General features: G+C 38.4%; 1 protein-coding gene across 4 annotated transcripts in view; it reads left to right on the top strand.

Annotated features, from left to right (window-relative positions):
• Positions 1–21658, top strand: part of APAF1 (apoptotic peptidase activating factor 1) — a 93115-nt gene that overhangs the window by 6796 nt on the left and 64661 nt on the right. For all 4 annotated transcript variants that reach the window (XM_025926614.2, XM_086712575.1, XM_086712576.1 and 1 more), the window contains exons 5-10: positions 12192–12375; positions 15262–15374; positions 15473–15604; positions 19004–19242; positions 19650–19817; positions 20532–20663. In XM_025926614.2, the coding sequence (XP_025782399.1) occupies positions 12192–12375; positions 15262–15374; positions 15473–15604; positions 19004–19242; positions 19650–19817; positions 20532–20663 (968 nt within the window). The remainder of the gene's footprint in view (positions 1–12191; positions 12376–15261; positions 15375–15472; positions 15605–19003; positions 19243–19649; positions 19818–20531; positions 20664–21658) is intronic.

The following is a 21658-nucleotide window of genomic DNA, read 5'->3' as shown; positions in this document are numbered from 1 at the left end:
CCATGAGATCGTGACCTGAGCTGATGTCAGATGCTTCACTGACTGAGCCACCAGGCACCCCTAGGTTTTTTTTTTTTTTTAAGAAATCACTACACTCAGTGTGGGGCTTGAACTCACAACCTTGAGATCAAGAGTCCCATGGGGCACCTGGGTGACTCAGTCAGTTGGGTGTCCAACTTTGGCTCAGGTCACGATCTCACTGGTCACAAGTTTGGGCCCTGCATCAGGCTCTGTGCTGACAGCTCAGTGACTGGGGCCTGCTTTGGATTCTGTGTCTCCCTCTCTGCCCTCCCCCACTCGTGCTCTGTCTCTCTCAAAAATAAAATAAATACAAGAGTCCCATGCTCGACTCACTGAGCCAGCTAGGCGCCCCTGTGGATAGGCTTTATAGATTCATTTGACATCTAGTGACTGACTTCTTGCTTCAGGTATTCATGTATTCAGCAAATGTTTGAGAGCCTACTATGGAGCTTGGCAAAAAGGAAGGTCCAGTCTGTGCATCTAAGAAATTTATTCACAGTCAAGTAGGGGAGACAGACACGTAAACAAATTATATGTGACAAACGGAGCAGTAGAAACAAGTATGTGGTACAAAGTTAGAACAAAGGAAGGAAGTGTTATCTCTCTGGGGGAAGAGGATGAACAGGACAGGCTCCTCTAATGACATGACATTTTAGCTGGAGTTTGGAGGAATAATAGAAGTTTGCTAGGTAGACTAGGTAGGGTTGGGAGAGTAGCGAAGGTATTGAATAGACTGGGGAAGGGCATACTGTGCAGAAGAGTGTTTAGGACATGTCGCAGGTGTACTGCTGACCTTAATGAATCTGGTGGGTTCTCAAGGTATTCATAGTTAGACAGCTCCATCAGTCTTTGGTTGCCTTCATTCATTAGTGACTTCAGGTGGAATTTAAAGATGGTTCTTGACTTCTAGTTGTTAATAACTTTTTTGTTTATAATACATAATAAGCAGTTAAAAGAGTTTATGATGAGATGACAAAATTAATGATGGAATAAATAGTAAGCGTTTAAGAGATTTAGAAAGATGAAGGCTAGGGCACATCTGTTGTACTCACCCTGCTTTGGTGTATACTTCACAGCCCTTGTCAGCAGTATTGATCTTCTTTTGTTAGAAAAATGCCCAATTCCTTGGTTTTTCCCTGTTGTCATTAGAGAGAAGTTTGTGGGATTCAGTTCCATCCAAGTCTTATGGCTAAGGTTTTATTTGAATGCTTATTTATTCATTCGCTCACTCTACTGCAAAGTTGATCACTAAGGGTATTTCAGAGTAAAAATTGGTTTAAGTTCTTTTAGTGTGAAGAAATGCATTTTCCTTACAATATTATGATGAATTTCCTTTAAAAACATATTTATAGCTTACTAATTTAAAGGTTAGAAGTATGCTGCTCAACTCAGTTTAAATCACTCTAGATTACTGAAGTGAATTTTCAATTTTAGGGGTTAAAATTGACCAATAACTTATGGAATTAATTACCCAGGAATCAGATGGTATAAATTGTGGTCTCAGAGTTTTAACCACCTTGTTTTGAGAAAATGTCAAAGATACTGGCAATAGTCCAGTGTATAATGTAGTTAATATCTTTCATATACTTTTTTGAGATTTCATGTTAATGTATAGAGGATTGAATTAATCATTGTTTAGTTCACACCTGTTTTCATATTGGGTCTGTGTAAGACTTAGATTTTTCTTTTCTTTATTTTCTTTTTCTTTCTTTTTTTTTTGGTATAAGACTTAGCTCTTAGCTACTATGTTTTCTTTTAAAAATTTCCCATTCTCGATAAAGAAATTGTGGTTTATATACACAATGGAGTACTATGTGGCAATGAGAAAGAATGAAATATGGCCCTTTGTAGCACCGTGGTTGGAACTGGAGAGTGTGATGCTAGGTGAAATAAGCCATACAGAGAAATACAGATACCATATGTGTTCACTCTTAGGTGGATCCTGAGAAACTTAACAGAAACCCATGGGGGAGGGGAAGGAAAAAAAAAAAAAGAGGTTAGAGTGGGAGAGAGCCAAAACATAAGAGACTCTTAAAAACTGAGAACAGGGGCACCTGGGTGGCGCAGTCGGTTAAGCGTCCGACTTCAGCCAGGTCACGATCTCACGGTCCGTGAGTTCGAGCCCCGCGTCAGGCTCTGGGCTGATGGCTCAGAGCCTGGAGCCTGTTTCCGATTCTGTGTCTCCCTCTCACTCTGCCCCTCCCCCGTTCATGCTCTGTCTCTCTCTGTCCCAAAAATAAATAAATGTTGAAAAAAAAATTAAAAAAAAAAAAAAAAAAACTGAGAACAGGGGCGCCTGGGTGGCGCAGTCGGTTAAGCGTCCGACTTCAGCCAGGTCACGATCTCGCGGTCCGTGAGTTCGAGCCCCGTGTCAGGCTCTGGGCTGATGGCTCAGAGCCTGGAGCCTGTTTCCGATTCTGTGTCTCCCTCTCTCTCTGCCCCTCCCCCGTTCATGCTCTGTCTCTCTCTGTCCCAAAAATAAATAAACGTTGAAAAAAAAAAACAAAAAAAAAAAAAACTGAGAACAAACTGAGGGTTGGTGGGGGGGTGGGAGGGAGGGAAGGGTAGGTGATGGGCATTGAAGAGGGCATCTTTTGGGATGAGCACTGGGTGTTGTATGGAAACCAATTTGACAATAAATTTCATATATTAAAAAAAAAATTCCCATTCTCATTTTCCGTCCATTCCTTTAATACACACTTTTCCATTGTGTCTCCTCTTCTGTTTTATCTCCACAGTAATTCTTTAAGACCAGCTGGGTGTTCTACAGTTTAACTCAATTCTGACACTATGTACCTGGAGATAGTGGCAGATCCCACAGGTTAAGGGCTTAATCTTGCAAGACTGCCCTCCTGCCATCCCTCCCATCCTTCAGATGCTAATCACAAGTCCAGGTTGTTAGCTGTGCATCTGACCAAATGGCTATAGATTGGACTTTCCCTCTTCTTGGATTTGATTAATTTGCTAGAGTGACTTTCAATATATATATATTTTTAATGTTTATTTATTTCCGAGAGAGAGAGAGGGTGACACAGATCTGAAGTAGGCTCCAGCTCTGAGCTGTCAGCACAGAGTCCCACGCGAGGCTCAAACCCATGAACCGTGAGATCATGACCTGAGCTGAAGTTGGATGCTTAACCGACTGAGCCACCCAGGTGTCCCTAGTGTAGCTTCAAAGGAAAACATTTTATGTACTAGATTACTTGTTTATTATAAAAGCATACAAAAGAGGAACCGCCAGATGGAAGAGATGCAGTAGGGGCAAGGTATGTGGGAAGGGGTGTTGAGCTTCCCTGACAACTCTAGTATACCACTCTGTCTACACCTTCATTGCACAGGCTGTCTACACCCCCCTTTTGGGAGGCTTCATTAAAATGAAGGTGATTAAATCATTGGCCATTAGTGATTGAGTTCAATTTCCAGCCTCTCTTCCCTCTCTAGAGGTCTGGAAGATCTGGGGCATGGGGCTGGAAGTTCCAACCCTCTATATGGTTGGTTCCCTGGCAGCAGTCCCCATTTTTCCATTATATTGAGCCTTTTCGAAAGTAATTTTATTAACAAACTCAGGTGTGGTTGAAAGTGTCTTATATGAATAATTTTCACTTTTATACCTCTGGCATTATTTCAGGAACTGGGAACAAAACTAAATATTATAAAAGGTGTCCCTATGGCTCTTATTTGGGAAATTACAAGGGTTTTACAGCTATGTGCCAGGAACAGTGATGAAGACCAAATATATTGATCACTGTATCACCTCCCCATAGGTGATCACACCTCCCCATAGGTGATCCTTCCAGTGTATTTAATGTATGTTCTTTGTAAGCATATTTGTAATGTATGTTTTCTTGTAAAACGTGTTGTTTGTAGGCAGGTATTTTAAATTTGCGTAAATGTTATAGCGTTAATTATTCTATTTCTTACCTCTCTTGACACTGTTTTTTTTTTTTTTTTATTTTTTTTTTCAACGTTTATTTATTTTTGGGACAGAGAGAGACAGAGCATGAATGGGGGAGGGGCAGAGAGAGAGGGAGACACAGAATCGGAAACAGGCTCCAGGCTCTGGGTCATCAGCCCAGAGCCTGACGCGGGGCTCGAACTCACGGACCGCAAGATCGTGACCTGGCTGAAGTCGGACGCTTAACCGACTGCACCACCCAGGCGCCTCTCTTGACACTGTTTTTAAGATTTATCTTTGTTGCTGGGTATATATCTTATTTGTTACACCTGATTGCTATCCTACATGGGGTGCATCTAGCACATTTTATTGTTTATTCCCCTAGTTAATAGATACATAGATGGTCTCCAACTCTTTGCAGCCCCACTAAAGCTGGGCTGAACTTTTACAGAAGTGAGAATTTTTTGAGTGTATGTATCTAGGAGCAGAATCACTAAATTATAGAAAATGGTGACATCAGATTTGATTGCCCTCCAATCTGTATGTTCCCACCAGTAGTGTATGAGGAATCCTATAATCTCACTTCCTTATTGACACTAGGTATCATCTAGATTTATAATTTTTTGCTAGGTCAGCAAGTATAATCTTTTAATTTGCATTTCTCTGATAACTTGAGTTTGACTATTTCTAAGGAAGCTTTTTAGCTTTTTGGGTTTCCTTTTTTTAATTTTGTTTGTATCATTTGTCTGTTTTTCCATTGAGATTTCTTTTTCTCTTTGCTCTCTAGGAGTTTCTTTTATATTCTAGATATTTGATGCTGTTGGTTTTAGATTATGTAAATATCTTCTTTTTATTTGTCTGTATTAACTTTGCCCTGGATGTCTTTAACAGAAATCTTTAATTCTGATATAGTCAAATTAATGAATTTTTGTGTCTTCTAATTTGTGCTTCTTGAATTTTGCTTAAGTACTTCTAATACGGTATTATTATTCAGATTTAGTTCATTAATGTTTTTGGAGTCTGCTTTAGTATATCCACTAATTCAAGAGTAGATACTTTTTTTTTTTTTTTTTTACATTTATTTATTTTTGGGACAGAGAGAGACAGAGCATGAACGGGGGAGGGGCAGAGAGAGAGGGAGACACAGAATCAGAAACAGGCTCCAGGCTCTGAGCCATCAGCCCAGAGCCTGACGCGGGGCTCGAACTCACGGACCGCGAGATCGTGACCTGGCTGAAGTCAGCCGCTTAACCGACTGCACCACCCAGGCGCCCCATGAGTAGATACTTTACTGAAGATAAATTTTAGTCACTGGAGTTCATTTCCATTCTAAAATATAGGAATCTTGGATTTTTGCCATTTAATTGTAGTATGAAACCTTTTTTTTTTTTCTTTTGTAAGTGTCGATAGCTGTAAGGTTTACAAACTTTATTAACACTGTGGTTCTGGGGGCACCTGGGTGGCTCAGTTAGCTAAGTGTCTGACTTTGGTTCAGGTCATGATCTCACAGTTCATGGGTTTGAGCCCCATGTCGGGCTCTGTGCTGACAGCTCAGAGTTGGGAGCCTGCTTTGGATTCTGTGTCTCCCTCTCTGCCCCTCACCTGGTCATGCTTGCTCATGCTCTCTCTCTGTCACAAAACAAACAAACATTAAAAAATTAAAAAAAAAAACTGGTTCTTATAGAATTTTTGTTGTCTTAGGGTGGTGTTTAAAGAAATTATTAAAATTAATAAAGAATATTAGATTCTTAACTATTTATGCCTATACATTTTTAGGTAACCCAATTTCCTTTTTTTTAAAGTTTATTTATTTTGGGAAAGCTTGAGTAGGGGAGGGAAAGAGAGAGAGACGAGAGAGGAGAGAGAGGGAGAGGGAGAGAGAGGGAGAATCCCAAGCAGGCCCCTGCACTGTCAGTACAGAGCTGACAGGGGGCTTAAACTCACCAACTGTGAGATCATGACCTGAGCCAAAATCAAGAGTCAGTTGGTTAACTGACTGAACCACCCAAGGTGCCCCGAGTAACCCAGTTTCCTTTCGAATGTTCAACCCTTTATTTATTTTGGGTGTGGGTAGGAAAATAGGAGTTCACAGGTGTTTTTAAAAATTTTTTTAAATGTTTATTTTTGAGAGAGAGGGAGAGGGAGGGGGACAAAGTGTGAGCTGGGAAGGGGCAGAGAGTGAGGGAGACACAGAATCCAAAGCAGGCTTCAGGCTCTGAGCTGTCAGTACAGAGCCCAATGCAGGGCTTGAACTCACAAGCTGTGAGATCATGACCTGAGTTGAAGTCGGACGCCCAACCGACTGAGCCACCCAGGTGCCCCCCTTTTTTTTTTTAATGTTTATTTATTTATTTTGAGAGAGAGAGGTAGAGAGAGCATATGTGATAGAGCAAGGAACAGAGAGAGGGGGAGAGAGAGAATCCCAAGCAGACTCTGTGGTGCTTGAACTCACAAACTGTGAGATCATGACCTGAGCTGAAATCAAGAATCGGACGTTTAACCTACCGAGCTACCCAGGTGCCTGGAGGAGTTAACATGTTTATAAACCATTGATATCGCTGTGTATATATGCTGAGTTTTTAAAGCATGGAAGCTTTATCTGGAGGCTGTCTACTATTCGTTCTGTCCTTCCTAAGATTTCTTTGATGCTATTAAATTTTTTTTTTTTCAACGTTTATTTATTTATTTTTTTGGGACAGAGAGAGACAGAGCATGAACGGGGAGGGGCAGAGAGAGAGGGAGACACAGAATCTGAAACAGGCTCCAGGCTCTGAGCCATCAGCCCAGAGCCCGACGCGGGGCTCGAACTCACGGACCGCGAGATCGTGACCTGGCTGAAGTCGGACGCTTAACCGACTGCGCCACCCAGGCGCCCCGATGCTATTAGATTTTTGATTGCTACCAGGACAAATCACATGTGAAAGTAGGATGGGGTTACTTTTCTCTGATTAAAGGCAGTGTTTTTGTGAATAAGTTCCCCTGAATGAATTACAGGTGTAAGCCTCATTCAAGGCTGACTTGCTCCCTCTTGTGCCCATAGTCAAGATGTTTACATTCTTTCTGAAATGTGGAATTAATACTGTTATACCATGATGGTAGGAGATTTGCAGATGAGTTGGTCATCTGGTCTCTTTGTTTTTCTTTGTAAAGCTAGCAGTGTTTTATTTTTTCTTGTATGTGTTTTTTTTTTTTTTTTTAAGCCTCTCTCTCTCTCTCTCTCTCTCTCTCTTTAATTAAACTCTGTACCCAGCATGGGGCTTGAACTCATGACCTTGAGATCAAGAGTCACATGTTCTACCTACTAAGCCAGCCAGGGGCCCCTTGGATATGTTTCTAATGCCCTAATGTTTTTGTTTTAAATTTAGGAAAGATTTTTTTTTTTTTTTTTTTTTTGCTTTCAAACATATTGTGCCTTTATTTTTTAAAAACTTTGTTTTTAATTGAAGTATAGTTGACACAATGTTACATTAGGTTCAGATATACAACATAGTAATTTGAGGACTCTACACATTATCTATCACCCCAAGTATAGCTACCATCTGTCACCATACAGTGCTATTATAATACCATTCCCTGTATTCCCTATGCTGTACCTTTCATCTCCTTGACTTATTCATTCCATAACTGGAAGCCTGTACCTCCCACTCCCCTTCATCCATTTTGTCCAGTGTCTCCACTCCCCTCCCTTCTATGAGTTTGTTCTCTGTATTTATGGGTCTGTTTATGCTTTTCGTTTATTTGTTTTTTAGATTCTACATTTACGTGATATCATATGGTATTTGCCTTTAGGAGAGAAAGACCTTTGGTCTAGGTAATAGGTACTTAAATTTAAATCTGAGGAATTTATTAGCTAGTTACATCTGGACACTTTCCATTGTCTTTTACTCTGGGATGACTTTTTTTTCCCCCCTAAGTTCTTTATTCTGAGAGAGAGAGAGAGAGAGGGAGAGTGTGCATGCACACAACGTGTGGGGGAGGGGGTGCGGGGAGAGAGAGAGAGAGAATGAATGAGACTACTTGGGAGTAGGCTCTGTGCTGACAGTGTGGACTTTGAGATCATGGCCTGAGCTGAAATAAAGAGCCGCTGAACCAACTAAACCACTCAGGTGCCTCGATTTTTAAGAAATTTTAAATGGAATGCACACATTAAAAAAAAAACAAAAAAACAAAACATAAAACCTTAGGAGCAACAGGTAGTTTAAAATCTGTTTTAAATGTTACAAAAGTAGGGGTGCCTGGCTGGCTCAGTCAGTAGAGCATGTAATGCTTGATCTTGGGGTTGTAAGTTTGAGCGCCACATGGGGTGTAGAGATTACTTACAAATAAAATCTTTAAAAAAATTACAAAAGTAGTATTTTCATTTAAAAAGGAGTAAAAATTCTTTTCACTTGCTTTTTTTCCCTTTCTCCTAAATTCTAAATCCTTTAGCAGAGGTAATTGTGGTTAACAGTTTACAGTGAAGTTTTCCAAAACTTTTTTCCTGTATATTTACAAACCTGTGCACACACAGAATGCAGCTGTAACACTAAGGGAAACCTCAGGGATTTACTATTTCATAAATGTAGACTTATACTAAGGGAGCTTGCAGAAGCTTTCACTGATAATCAAACCATGCTTCACAGCACTGTCTTTACCCTAGTTCCCTGCAGAATTCTCTATCTCCTGGTCATTTGTTATCTTTTAGATTCTCATGCGGTTACTAGTTAGTACATTGCCAATTCTGATCTAGGTTTCCTCCTTTCATTCCCAAGCTTTTCTGTCTTATCCCCTAGGTTTTCTCCCCTGTGATCAGGAAACTCTTCTATCTTATCAACCTGTTCTGAGAATGTTTATTTTCTTGCCTTATCTAAAATTGGGCATTCCCCCACTGCTCCCCCCCCCCCCATACCACATTCTCCATAGCTACCTTCCATGGTTTGGCAACTTTTTTCCCTTTACACCCTATATACTTAAGCACTAGGAAGTGTTTGATGTTGTCCTTGCTTTCTGTTGCCTCATCCAGACCATTAACACTCCCTTTTCCAGCTAAAGTCTTTGTCCTTTGAAGTTCACTTCTCTGATCCTTCCCAGTTATGATATTGTTCTCATTCATTGATGATTGGAGTTCTTAATTATAAATTTAAGCTCTTCTTCTGTTGACACTCTTAGTAAGATCAGTTGACATTTATATAGATGAGTCATCCAAAACCTTGGCCTCTCAGTTTCTTGATTTCTTTACCTGCAGTGACCATTGTCTTTATTTTCCTTTAGCCATTTGCTTCTTTGATCACAGACTGGACCCTTGACCTTGCCAATACCGGAAATGATACTACTTTTGAAATCTTAACGTTAAACCTGTTCTACCCTTTGCCCACCTCCATCTATTCTTCAAGTTCACTACTACAGTTTTCTGATCTATCAAGACTTATTTCTTTTTGATTCCATAATATCCTCACTATTTATCCCATTAGCACTCTCCTAGGCTCAAACCTAGGTTTTTATTGCCCATTATTCAGTTGCTTCACAGCACATGCTCTTGGCTCTTCAGTTTCTCCTTACTTGGGTAAAAGCTGATTGCTTCTTCTCTGCTAGGAGATGGGATCTAATTGCTTACTCCCCATTGCTTCATCCAGACAGTTACTTGCTTATTCCACATTGCTTCATCCAGACCATAATTTCCTTCCTCTTTGCTGAAGAAAATCACCCAACTTAGTTCCAGTGTAAATTTATGACCATAAACCTTGGCAATTTTGCTAGGTTTGGTTAGTGGATGTGTAATTATTGCATTGAAGTTTATAGGGTATAATCAAAAAACAACTTTTTTCCCGTGTTGCCTGTTCAAAACTTCCCTGGGACTGATTCTTTCCCTCACCTTGTACAGGTTCAGAGTCCCCGGGTCACTTCAAATTTTAAAAACAATCTAATTTTTTTTTAAGTTTTTATTTTAATTCCAGTTAGGTAGCATACAGTGTTGGATTAGTTTCAGGTATATGATACAGCTATTCAACAATTCTGCATCATCTGGTGCTCATCACAAGTGTACTTTTTAAAAAATTTTTTTTGATGTAACTGTAACTTTATTCTTTACAAGGTTATATTTATTTCAGGTATGCAGTATAGTGATTCAACAGTTCCATACATCATCCCAAACAAATCCCATCACCTATTTAACCCATCCCCCCTCCCACCTCTCCTCTGGTAACCATCAGTTTGTTCTCTATAGTTAAGAATCTGTTTCTTGGTTTATCTCTCTTTTTCCCTGTGCTCATTTGTTTTGTTTCTTAAATTCCACGAGTGAAATCCTATGGTATTTGTTTTTCTCTGATTTATTTCTCTTAGCATTATATTCTCTAGCTTCATCCGTGTCATTGCATATGCCAAGATTTCATTCTTTTTTTGTGGTTGAATAATATTCCATTGTGTATATATACATCTTTATCCATTCATTAATCGATGGGTACTTGAGCTGCTTCCATAATTTGGGTATTGTAGATAATGCTGCTATGTATCCCTTTGAATTAGTGTTTCTGTATTTTTTGGGTAAATACTCAGTGCCATTGCTGGACCATGGGATAGTTCTGTTTTTAACTTTTTGAGGAATCTCCATACTGTTTTCCATAGTGGCTGCACCAGTTTGCATTCCAGCAATCTAATTTCAATAATTAAAATGTCAAGGCCTATTTAATATTCCAAACTTCATTTATATGTAAGGTTTTCTCTTTCCTCAGTTGGTCCTGCCTCAGTCTTGGGAAGAGGTGGTTAGGGTGGACATTGCAGGTTGTTTCCAGCTTTTTTCTGTTGAAAATAGTGCTGCAGTAAATATCCTTGAGGAGGTGGAATAGTTTAGAATGAGCAGTGGTGCTGGAGGTTTGAATCCCAGCTCTACTTTATTAACCTATGTGACTTTGGACAAACTACTCAATCTTCCTATACCTCAGTTTCCTTATCTATAAAATGGGGAAAATAAGTGTCTTCCTGATAGTTTACAATGTGGATTAAAAATAGATTAATATGTAGAACCCTTAGAATATCTGTCATAAGTAGGTCTTTGCATTTATACAGATCTTTCTTTTGGATGGTTAAGGTTTTATAATAGTGATTTTTGTACTTAATTATTTGTAAATACCAGTAAACAAAAATTGCCCTTTGGTATGTTATAACTTATTAATCTTTATCTATTTTTTGTATTTTCTTATACTATTTATGATTACCTAATATAAATCTTTATGGTTAATGCCACTGGTATGGTCTAATGCTACTGCTCACCATATTTTACACATAGGAACCCTTCTTGCAATTTTTTTTTTTTTTAATCTGTACACGGAGCTGATTAAGTACAGTCTATGAAGGCTTAAGATTTTTGGCTCCTGATACCTATGTAAGTAAAAATATGTATTGTAAGATGCACTGTGGCCTAATTAACAATGATAATGATGTTAACAGTTGAAAGTAACAGTAATAATAATTTCCATTCTTATATGGTGCCTACTACTTCAAAGCTTAATATTTGCAGGGTGCTCTCAGATCCATATCACTAGTAATCCTGTCTGTTATAATACCTTACGGTTAACAACATAGCAAATTTACATGTTATTAATTTCTCAATGTAACTCTGAAATAGGTAAGGTAAATAATACCTTAGTATATGTCAGTATAACAAATGAAAGTGAGGTTAAGTGATTTGCTAAAGATAGCATAGCTAGTAAGCAGTAGAGCCAGACTTGAACCTAACTTCTTACTTTAAGTTTCTATACGAGAACCATAATGAGTGAGTTATGTGTTCCTGGATATCTGTGGTTCTCAGTCGGAGGCAATTTTGCCCCCGGGGGACATTTGACAATGTTTGGAGATATCTTTGGTTGTCCTAATCAGGGAGGAGGAATGCTACTAGCATATAGTGGGTAGAGGCCAGGGAGACTGTTAAACATCCTACAATGCCCAGGAAAGTTCCTTACAATAAAGAATTATCTGGCCCAAAATGTCAAAAGTACTGAGTTTGAGAAATTATGTTTTACAGTGATCATTGATGACATAGGACAAAAACTAAATTTTAGTTTGGTAAGATTTTACCGATAAACAGATTCATTTCATACTTCAGTTTCTTCACATCTTCAGCTCTTCTTAGATTCAGGTTATAAAGCTCGACAGTACTCTACAAGTGAAATGTGTACACTGAATCAAGAGAAATTAAAGATAGGATGAGGTTGAAATTGGAGCAAATCTAATCACCAAAATCTTTCAAAGGAGGACACCTGTTCAAAGGCCTTAAGTTTATTATTATTATTTATTTTCCTAGGTTGTTTCCCAGGGGGTGTGCACTGGGTTTCAGTTGGGAAACAAGACAAGTCTGGGCTTCTGATGAAACTGCAGAATCTTTGCGCACGGTTGGATCAGGATGAGAGTTTCTCCCAGAGGCTTCCACTCAATATTGAAGAGGCTAAAGACCGCCTTCGCATTCTGATGCTGCGTAAACACCCACGGTACAGATAGACAAATTTAATGTATGAAGTCCCAATGAGACTTAACTGCTGACAGTTTGAGAACATCATACCCTTTTCTTGCTCTTCAGTAGAGATCTAAGAATGAACCGTTGCTTTTCTACTGTTCTTTGTCTTGTATTAAAACAAAGGTGGCTGCCACTGGGCAAAAATTGCTATTTTTCTTTGCATTCTACCTACTATGTCTCTTATCTACCACTGGGGTGCTCCAGAAGTATTTCTTAAGAAGGTGAGTTGGTTAGTGATCTTTGCTAGAAAATGCAAGCTTCTTACCTTGAATCCATTCTTTTTATTTTTTTATGTTTATTTTTAGAGAGCGAGCATATGTGTGCACCAGTGTGTGTGCCAGCAGGGGAGGGGCAATGAGAGGGGGAGGGAGAGAAAGAGAGAGAGAATCCCAAGCAGGCTCCACACCCAGCACAGAGCCAGATGCAGGGCTTGATCTCATGACTATGACATCACGACCTGAGCTGAAATCAAGAGTCAGAAGCTTAACCAGCTGAGCTACCCAGGTGCTCCTGAATCTGTTGTTTCTGATGGATAACATTGAACAAGAGACCGAATAAATATAGGCACCTGGTAAAAGGGTTATTTATTTAATGGGACCCTTCTGTTGTGTTGTATTAATTTTTGGATATATGTATATCTAACTTTTCTACTTTCATGTACTTCAAGAGTGTGTTTTGTTTGTTTATTTAAATAATTCATTCAATAAATAAGATTATAATTATGTGCCAGGCGCTGTTATCAACTGTTTTGCAATTTTCATTAGCCAGAAGGGAGACAATAGCTTGGTTGCTGCTTATGTTAACAATATAATCATCAATAGTTAACCAGCTGGGATTCAGTCATCACTTTGATTTCCCTGATCTAACAACCATTCTTTCATTGGTTCATTTAACCAACATTGAGTGTTCTGCCAGGTTCTGGGTCAAGTGTTGCAAGTACAATGATGAATAAAGCCTTCCTTGAGAGTTCAGCAGTAAATTGGGTGAGAATTAGGTAATGGCGCTGAACTTTTTTTTAATGCTGCAGTGTAGCTGATGATGCAGTACACTTTCATATGTAACAGTGGTGAGTATGGCAGTGATTCTTAAATTGGTAAGGGGATTAATATCAGAATATTGAGTGAGAGTAGTAATTTGGGAAAAGCCTTGTAGTTGATTCTTAATGGATGCATAATACAGAGGACAAGCTCCCTTCTCTCTGGCTTCTTTCTCTTCCAGATCCCTCTGTTATTGCCCCCTTCCCTTGATAGTCACTGGTATCTATTTTCCTGGAGGAAATGGGATTGAGACCACTAACTAATACTCTTTTCTTGTGTAGTAACTTCTCCCTAGTCCTGCTTCCCTTCCCTATGAAAGTAAAAGTGATTTCTGTTTAGGAATACTGTAAATGCTAACACATGTATCAGGCCATGGCTTATAAAGTCATTCATTTTGTTTTATTTTTTAAATTGTTTTAAAATTTATTTTTTAATTTAATTTTTAGAAAGTGTGTGTGTGGATGTGTATGAGTGGGGGAGGGACAGAGAGAGAGAGAATCCCAAGCAGGATCTGCGCTGTGAGTGCAGAGACTGACATGAGGCTCAGTCTCACCAACTGAGAGATCATGGTCTAAGCTGAAATCAAGTGTAGGATGCTTAACTGACTGAGACACCCAGGCACCCTGTCATTCGTTTTGTTTATCAACATCATTGTGGTTTATGCTTTGGCAATTTGCCAGGCTGTGTGTGTATCCAGAGTCTTTTTTTGTAATGCACAGAAGTGATGTGCCATTAGTATAAAAATGCTAGTGTATAATTACCCTATCAGCTTTTAGTTGTATTTTTTTCTCTGTATGTTCTGCTGAGTTCAAAAAAGTTTTTGGAGAAACCAATTAAGAATTGGCACAGAGGTTCATTAGGAATAAACAAACTGACTTAAAGATGGAAAAGACCCCCACTAGTGTACCAAATGAAAGGTAATATTCTTGCTAGTGCATTATGTTAGAACACATGAAATTGCTAGTTTTGTAGGTAAAAAAAAAAAAAAGGCTAAAATGGTCATTGTTATATGATTGATTCTAATGCTAACCTTGAGCTCATTTCTCATTTGGTTTTGGTACTTAAAGACTAAATTAGAAAAACCCCATTACTGGGGCGCCTGGGTGGCTCAGTCGGTTGAGTGGCCGACTTCAGCTCAGGTCACGATCTCGCGGCCCGTGAGTTCGAGCCCCGTGTCGGGCTCTGTGCTGACAGCTCAGAGCCTGGAGCCTGTTTCAGATTCTGTGTTTCCTCTCTCTGACCCTCCCCCATTCATGCTCTGTCTCTCTCTGTCTCAAAAATAAATAAAAAAAATTAAAAAAAAAAAAGAAAAACCTCATTACTTGGAAACTTCTTTTAAGGCACTTGGTAACCACTTTTTAATACCTACACGGTTCTGTTTTTATAGGTTTCTTAACTTTAATATACATTCATTGGGGTGCCTGCATGGCTCAGTTAAGTTTCCAACTCTTGATTTTGGCTCAGGTCATGATCTCACAGTTCATGAGACTGAGCCTGCCAGTGTGGGGCCTGCTTGGGATTCTCTCCCTCTCTCTGCCTCTCCTTCTCCCCTGCACACACACACACTCTCTCTCTCTCTCTCTCAAAATAAACTAAGTAAACTTAAGAAAATAATAAAATGCATTCATTGTTTTGGGTTGGAAGAGAGGAAAGTCTAATTTTTTTTCCTTATTTGTATCAGTATATTGTGAAACGAATATAGCAAAGGGGAAGAGCCATGAAATACATATCTTTTATTTTGTAAATTTTAAAAGACATTAGAAGGAAGCTTTAAATAAATGTCATTAGTGACTTAATACAAGTTTTTGTTTTTTTAAAATTAGGTCTCTGTTGATCTTGGATGATGTTTGGGATCCTTGGGTATTAAAAGCTTTTGACAATCAGTGTCAGATTCTTATTACAACCAGAGACAAGAGTGTTACAGATTCAGTAATGGGTAAGGGTTAATATGCTTTTTACTACCTTTATGTTTTAATTCAATTAGATTTATATATATTTTAACCAAATTACTTACATCGTGTGATTTTGTTACAGGTCCTAAATATGTAGTCTCTGTGGAGAGTGGCTTAGGAAAAGAAAAAGGACTTGAAATTTTATCCCTTTTTGTTAATATGAAGAAAGCAGATTTGCCAGAACAAGCTCACAGTATTATAAAAGAATGTAAAGGTATGGTTATTTATTTTGTGTATGAGAGGGTTATAGAGATACTAATTTTATCCTTTTGTAAATTAAGCTAATAAGTATGACAATTTAGCACATGAACATCCAGAAACTTTACTAGAATATTGTATTCTAGAACCTAGAGTATTTTAGGTTTTTCTCTGATACCCTAAATAGATAATAATATTTTGGTATTCATTTATTCATTAAAATAATATTTAATGAACACCCATGATATGTTAGTGGGAGACGTTAGATAAAGACATGACTTTTGTCAAAGAATAAAAAAATATGAGAATCAGAGTTTTAATTTTTTTTGGTTGATTTTATAAAAATAGTATTCTAATTTTGTATGTAACATGGTGTTCTCTTAATTTGCATTTTTTATGAAGTTAAGTGAAGTTAAACTTTTTACTTGTTTATTGACTATTTATTTGCATTTTAAGAAATTATCCTTGACTCACTTTTCTTTGTGATAGCAGATTTTTTTTTTTTTTTTTTTAAATTTTTTTTTTCAATGTTTTTATTTATTTTTGGGACAGAGAGAGACAGAGCATGAACGGGGGAGGGGCAGAGAGAGAGGGAGACACAGAATCGGAAACAGGCTCCAGGCTCTGAGCCATCAGCCCAGAGCCTGACGCGGGGCTCGAACTCACGGACCGCGAGATCGTGACCTGGCTGAAGTCGGACGCTTAACCGACTGCGCCACCCAGGCGCCCCTGTGATAGCAGATTTTTAATTGACTTTTGGCACTCTATTGAAGCTATTAGCTCTTTGCCATTTTTTGTAAATACTTTCCCCAGTTTTTTGTCTGCTTTTTAATTTCATTTGTAGTATTTTATTTGACATACAGAAATTTAAAATTTTAAATAGTCCTATGAGTTCTTAAGATTATTTCTTCCACTGTTGTTAATGCTTCAACAGACCTTGTTTTTTCATTCTGCCATCAGATAGATAGTTTGTTTTGAGCTAATCGACTTAAAAAAAAATTTTTTTTTGAAGGTTTATTTATTTTTGAGAGAGACAGAGCATGAGCAGGGGAGGGGCAGAGAGAGAGGGAGACACAGAATCCTAAGCAGGCTGCAGGCTCCGAGCTGTCAGCACAGAGCCTGACGCGGGGCTCGAACTCACGAGCTGTGAGATCATGACCTGAGCCGAAGTTGGGCGCTCAACTGACTGAGTCAACCAGGTGTCCCTGAGCTAATTGACTTTTAAAAAATATCTTAGGGGCGCCTGGGTGGCGCAGTCGGTTAAGCGTCCGACTTCAGCCAGGTCACGATCTCGCGGTCCGTGAGTTCCAGCCCCGCGTCGGGCTCTGGGCTGATGGCTCAGAGCCTGGAGACTGTTTCTGATTCTGTGTCTCCCTCTCTCTCTGCCCCTCCCCCGTTCATGCTCTGTCTCTCTCTGTCCCAAAAATAAATAAATGTTGAAAAAAAAAAATAAAAAATATCTTAGAAAAGAATACTTCATTTGTATTCTAATTGTGAAGGTGATGTTTGTCCATTTTGAAACATTTATTATTTTTTAAATTTTTTTCAAGACTTAAAAAAAATTTTTTTTTAAAGATTTTTTTTTTTTTTTTAACATTTATTTATTTTTGAGACAGAGAGAGACAGAGCATGAACAGGGGAGGGGCAGAGAGAGAGGGAGACACAGAATCCGAAGCAGGCTCCAGGCTCCAGCACAGAGCCTGATGCGGGGCTTGAACTCACAAGCTGCAAGATCATGATCTGAGCCCAAGTCGGACGCTCAGCCAACTGAGCCATCCAGGCGCCCCTATTTTGAAACATTTAAAAGATGTGTGAAATGATAAAGAAAAAAGAGAAATTATCCATAAACCTGATAATTATTATCATCACGAGAGTATTTCAGTCTTTTAGGACATATAAAACTTTGAAAAAAATATTCAGGTTACAATGGTATACATAATTTGAATCTTGTCTTTTTTCATATAACAAATCTTGAATATTATGTCATTAAGTATGTTTTGAAAAAAGTTATTAGTGGCATAATATTGTGATAACTTCAATTTATTCAGTCATTTCTCTATTGTTGTTTAAGATTTTTCACTATTTCAGGGGCACCTGGGTGGCTCATTTGGGTAGGTGACCAACTCTTGATTTCGGCTCAGGTCTTTATCTCATGGTTTGTGAGTTCAAGTCCCACATCTGCTGCATGCACTGATAGTGCGGAGGGAGCCTTCTTGGGATTCTCTTCCTCCTTGCCCCCCACAAATAAATAAATACATTTAAAAAAAAAAGATTTTTCAGTATTAAAAAATTTTTTAAAAAATCTTTGTTTTTGAGAGAGAGATAGAGTGTGAGCAGGGGAGGAGCTGAGGGGAGGGAGACACAGAATCAGAAGCAGGCTCTAGGCCCTGAGCTGTTAGCACAGAGCCTGATGCGAGACCCAAACTCACAAACCATGAGTTTAACCGACTGAGTCACCCAGGCGCCCCAGATTTTTCACTATTTTATTTTTTTTTTTTTTTAAATTTTTTTTTTTCAACGTTTATTTATTTTTGGGACAGAGAGAGACAGAGCATGAACGGGGGAGGGGCAGAGAGAGAGGGAGACACAGAATCGGAAACAGGCTCCAGGCTCCGAGCCATCAGCCCAGAGCCCGACGCGGGGCTCGAACTCACGGACCGCGAGATCGTGACCTGGCTGAGTCGGACGCTTAACCGACTGCGCCACCCAGGCGCCCCAATTTTTCACTATTTTAAATAATGCTGTGTTGAGGGACCCCTGGGTGGCTCAGTTGGTTAAATGTCCAACTTCAGCTCAGGTCATGATCTCATGGTTTGTGAGTTCAAAGCCTTTGCATCGGGCTCTGTGTTGACAGCGAGGAGCCTGGAGCTTGCTTTGAGTTCTGCGTCTTCCTCTGTCTCTGCTGTCCCCCCCCCTCCTGCTCACACTCTGTCTCTCTCTCAAAAATAAACATTAGAAAAATAAAAAATAAATAAATAATGCTGTGATGGATATCCTTAAAGGAAATATTTCTTATTTCTAATGCCTTCTTTAGAATAAATACATAAAGTGAATCCAAGTTTTATAAATATTTTAAGGGTTTGGGTAACATGCAGCAGAAATTGTTTTTTAAGAATAATGTGGGGCGCCTGGGTGGCGCAGTCGGTTAAGCGTCCGACTTCAGCCAGGTCATGATCTCGTGGTCCGTGAGTTCGAGCCCCGCATCAGGCTCTGGGCTGATGGCTCAGGGCCTGGAGCCTGTTTCCGATTCTGTGTCTCCCTCTCTCTCTGCCCCTCCCCCGTTCATGCTCTGTCTCTCTCTGTCCCCCCCCAAAAAAAAAAAAAAGAAAAAGAATAATGTGACTCTTAGTGGTAATTTTGAAATGACACAGTATTAACCCAGTGACTTTGTTTTTTTGTTTTGTTTTATTTTTAGGTTCTCCTCTTGTAGTGTCTTTGATTGGTGCACTTTTACGTGATTTTCCCAACCGTTGGGATTACTACCTTAGGCAACTTCAGAATAAGCAATTTAAGAGAATAAGGAAATCTTCATTTTATGATTATGAGGCTCTGGATGAAGCCATGTCTATAAGCGTTGAAATGCTCAGAGAGGACATCAAAGATTATTATACAGATCTTTCCATCCTTCAGAAGGATGTTAAGGTGCCTACAAAGGTAATAGAAGGACCAGCAATCCTCATCATTGGGTATTTTTGACATGGAACTTTTGATATAGTACCAAGGATGTTGTTATAGAGGATACTGGAAGGTTAAGACCCATGTCACTGAGGAGGTGTGGGGGATGTAAAAATCCTACTGCTCTTAGTCTCCATCAAGAGCTTGGTGTTGAACTCAGATTAGTTTCCTATTTCTCAGTTCTAGTGAAGCTGGAGAAGCATCTGACTTTGTTATCTCTCTTTTCTATCCTGACAAATAGTTGAGCTTCTTCATATGAAATTGAGATGCTGTTATTCAGGGCTTTATGATATGATTTGTGTGTATGTTTATGTGTGTTAACATCTTATCTGCAATCCTGGTAATTGTATTTTTGTGATACATTAAATGCTTAAAATGATTCCCAGGTGTTATGTATTCTCTGGGACATGGAAACTGAAGAAGTTGAAGACATACTGCAGGAGTTTGTTAATAAGTCTCTCTTATTCTGTGATCGGAATGGAAAATCATTTTGTTATTATTTACATGATCTTCAAGTAGATTTCCTTATAGAAAAGAATCGCAACCAGCTTCAGGTACTTGCATCTCTGTGCATTTTTTTTTTTAATTTTTAACTTTGAAATTTTAGGGTTATAGAAGTTGCAAAACTGTCTTTAGGGTTAAAGAGAGTTTTATGCATGTACCTTCATCTAGCTTCCCCCAGTGTTAACATCTTATGTAACTATAATAAAGTTATCAAAACCAAAAAATTAACAATCACAGAATATTGTTAGCTAACCTACAGATTTTATTTGGATTTCACCAGCTTTCCCACTAATGCCCTTCTTGTGGTTCAGATCAAGACCCCATATTGCATAATAATTGTCATGTTTCCCTGGTTTCCTCAAATCTATGAAAATTTCTTGGCTTTCTTTATCTTTCGTGGTCACTTTTGAAGAGTACTACTCAGTTATTTTGTATAGAGTCTCTTAGTTTGGTTTGTCTGATTGTTTCTCCTGACTATATTTAGGTTATATTTTTTTGTCAAGAATACCACAAAAGTTATGTTATGTCTTCAGTGCATCATATTAGGAAGTCGATATGTCTTATTGTCAGTGATGTTAATGTTGATCACTTGGTTAAAGTGGTACCTGCTAGTTTCTCCAGTGTAAAGCTACTATCTTTTCCTTTTGTAATTAAGTATTTTCTTGGTTGATTCTCTGCATATTTTTAAATAGCTTTGTAAGCTATAGTGATACTTAGGTTATGAAATTGTTTCTGTCCTCTAAAATGTTTCATTTGTGTTTCAGGATCTACATAAGAAGTTAATCACTCAGTTCCAGAGACATCACCAGCCACATACTCTTTCACCAGATCAGGAGGACTGCATGTATTGGTACAATTTTCTGGCTTACCACATGGCTAGTGCTAACATGCACAAAGTAAGATGACCCACTTAAAAATTACTATTTTTTATCTCACTTTTATTTCATTCTATGTTTAGAATTTTCTTTTACCTGTAAAAATAAAATTAAAGTCTATGTAAGTATTTTTGTTTTTGTTACTCTTTTTACCTACAGTGATTTAAAAACGTACCTTAGTAAATCTAGTAAATGAACCACCTAAAAATTCACTCTTTTTTTACCAGTAGCTATCTTTTTTGGGCAGTATGGATTTTAAACTTTGAGAGGAATGAAGAATGGGAAAGTATATTCATTCATTCAGCAAATATTTATTGAGTGCCTGTTAGGTACTGGTATTGTTTTTCATTGTGAGGATATACCATAGGCACAAAAGTCCCTGCTCTCATTGAGTTTACATTTTCTAGGGAGACCAATAGTGGACAAATAAATTTATGCTATTTTGGGAGTAGTAAGTGCTCAGAGAAAGAAAACATGGAAAGAGAAAGTGATGGTACAGAATCATCATGATTTGTTGATGGAATTGGTGTGTATTATAAGATTACTCCAGACTTGTACAACAGAAAGAATGGAGTTGATATGAACTGAGATTCGGATGTCTGTCAGGGGGTGAAGGGAGTGTTAGGAACTCATTTTGAATATACTGCTTCTTATACTTTTAAGACATCTGACTGGAAATAATGAATATGTAGTTGGATATATGAATATGAATTTCTGGGGAAAAATTATAGATTAACGTAATTTTAATATAACTTAATTACAGTATCCATAACATTATGGATAACATTTGGGTATTATCACCACATAGATGATATTTGAAGTCATTACTTCAACTAATTCAAAATGTTAACATTTTGGAAAACTGTATGTACTTTGAGTAATTTGTCTATGCTTAGGTATGTTATCTCTTGGTTAAAAAAAGGGTGTATTGTTGTACCCTGTTTTTTTTCACCTAGCAAAATACAGTTTACATTTAATAATCTGCATTGGAATGAAGATATTCTGATAAATATCTG

This window comes from Puma concolor, chromosome B4, assembly GCF_028749965.1.
Source record: "Puma concolor isolate L17-30 chromosome B4, mPumCon1.1.hap2, whole genome shotgun sequence".
In the NCBI taxonomy this organism is placed as follows: domain Eukaryota; kingdom Metazoa; phylum Chordata; class Mammalia; order Carnivora; family Felidae; genus Puma; species Puma concolor.
This window is presented reverse-complemented; position numbering and strand designations above follow the sequence as displayed.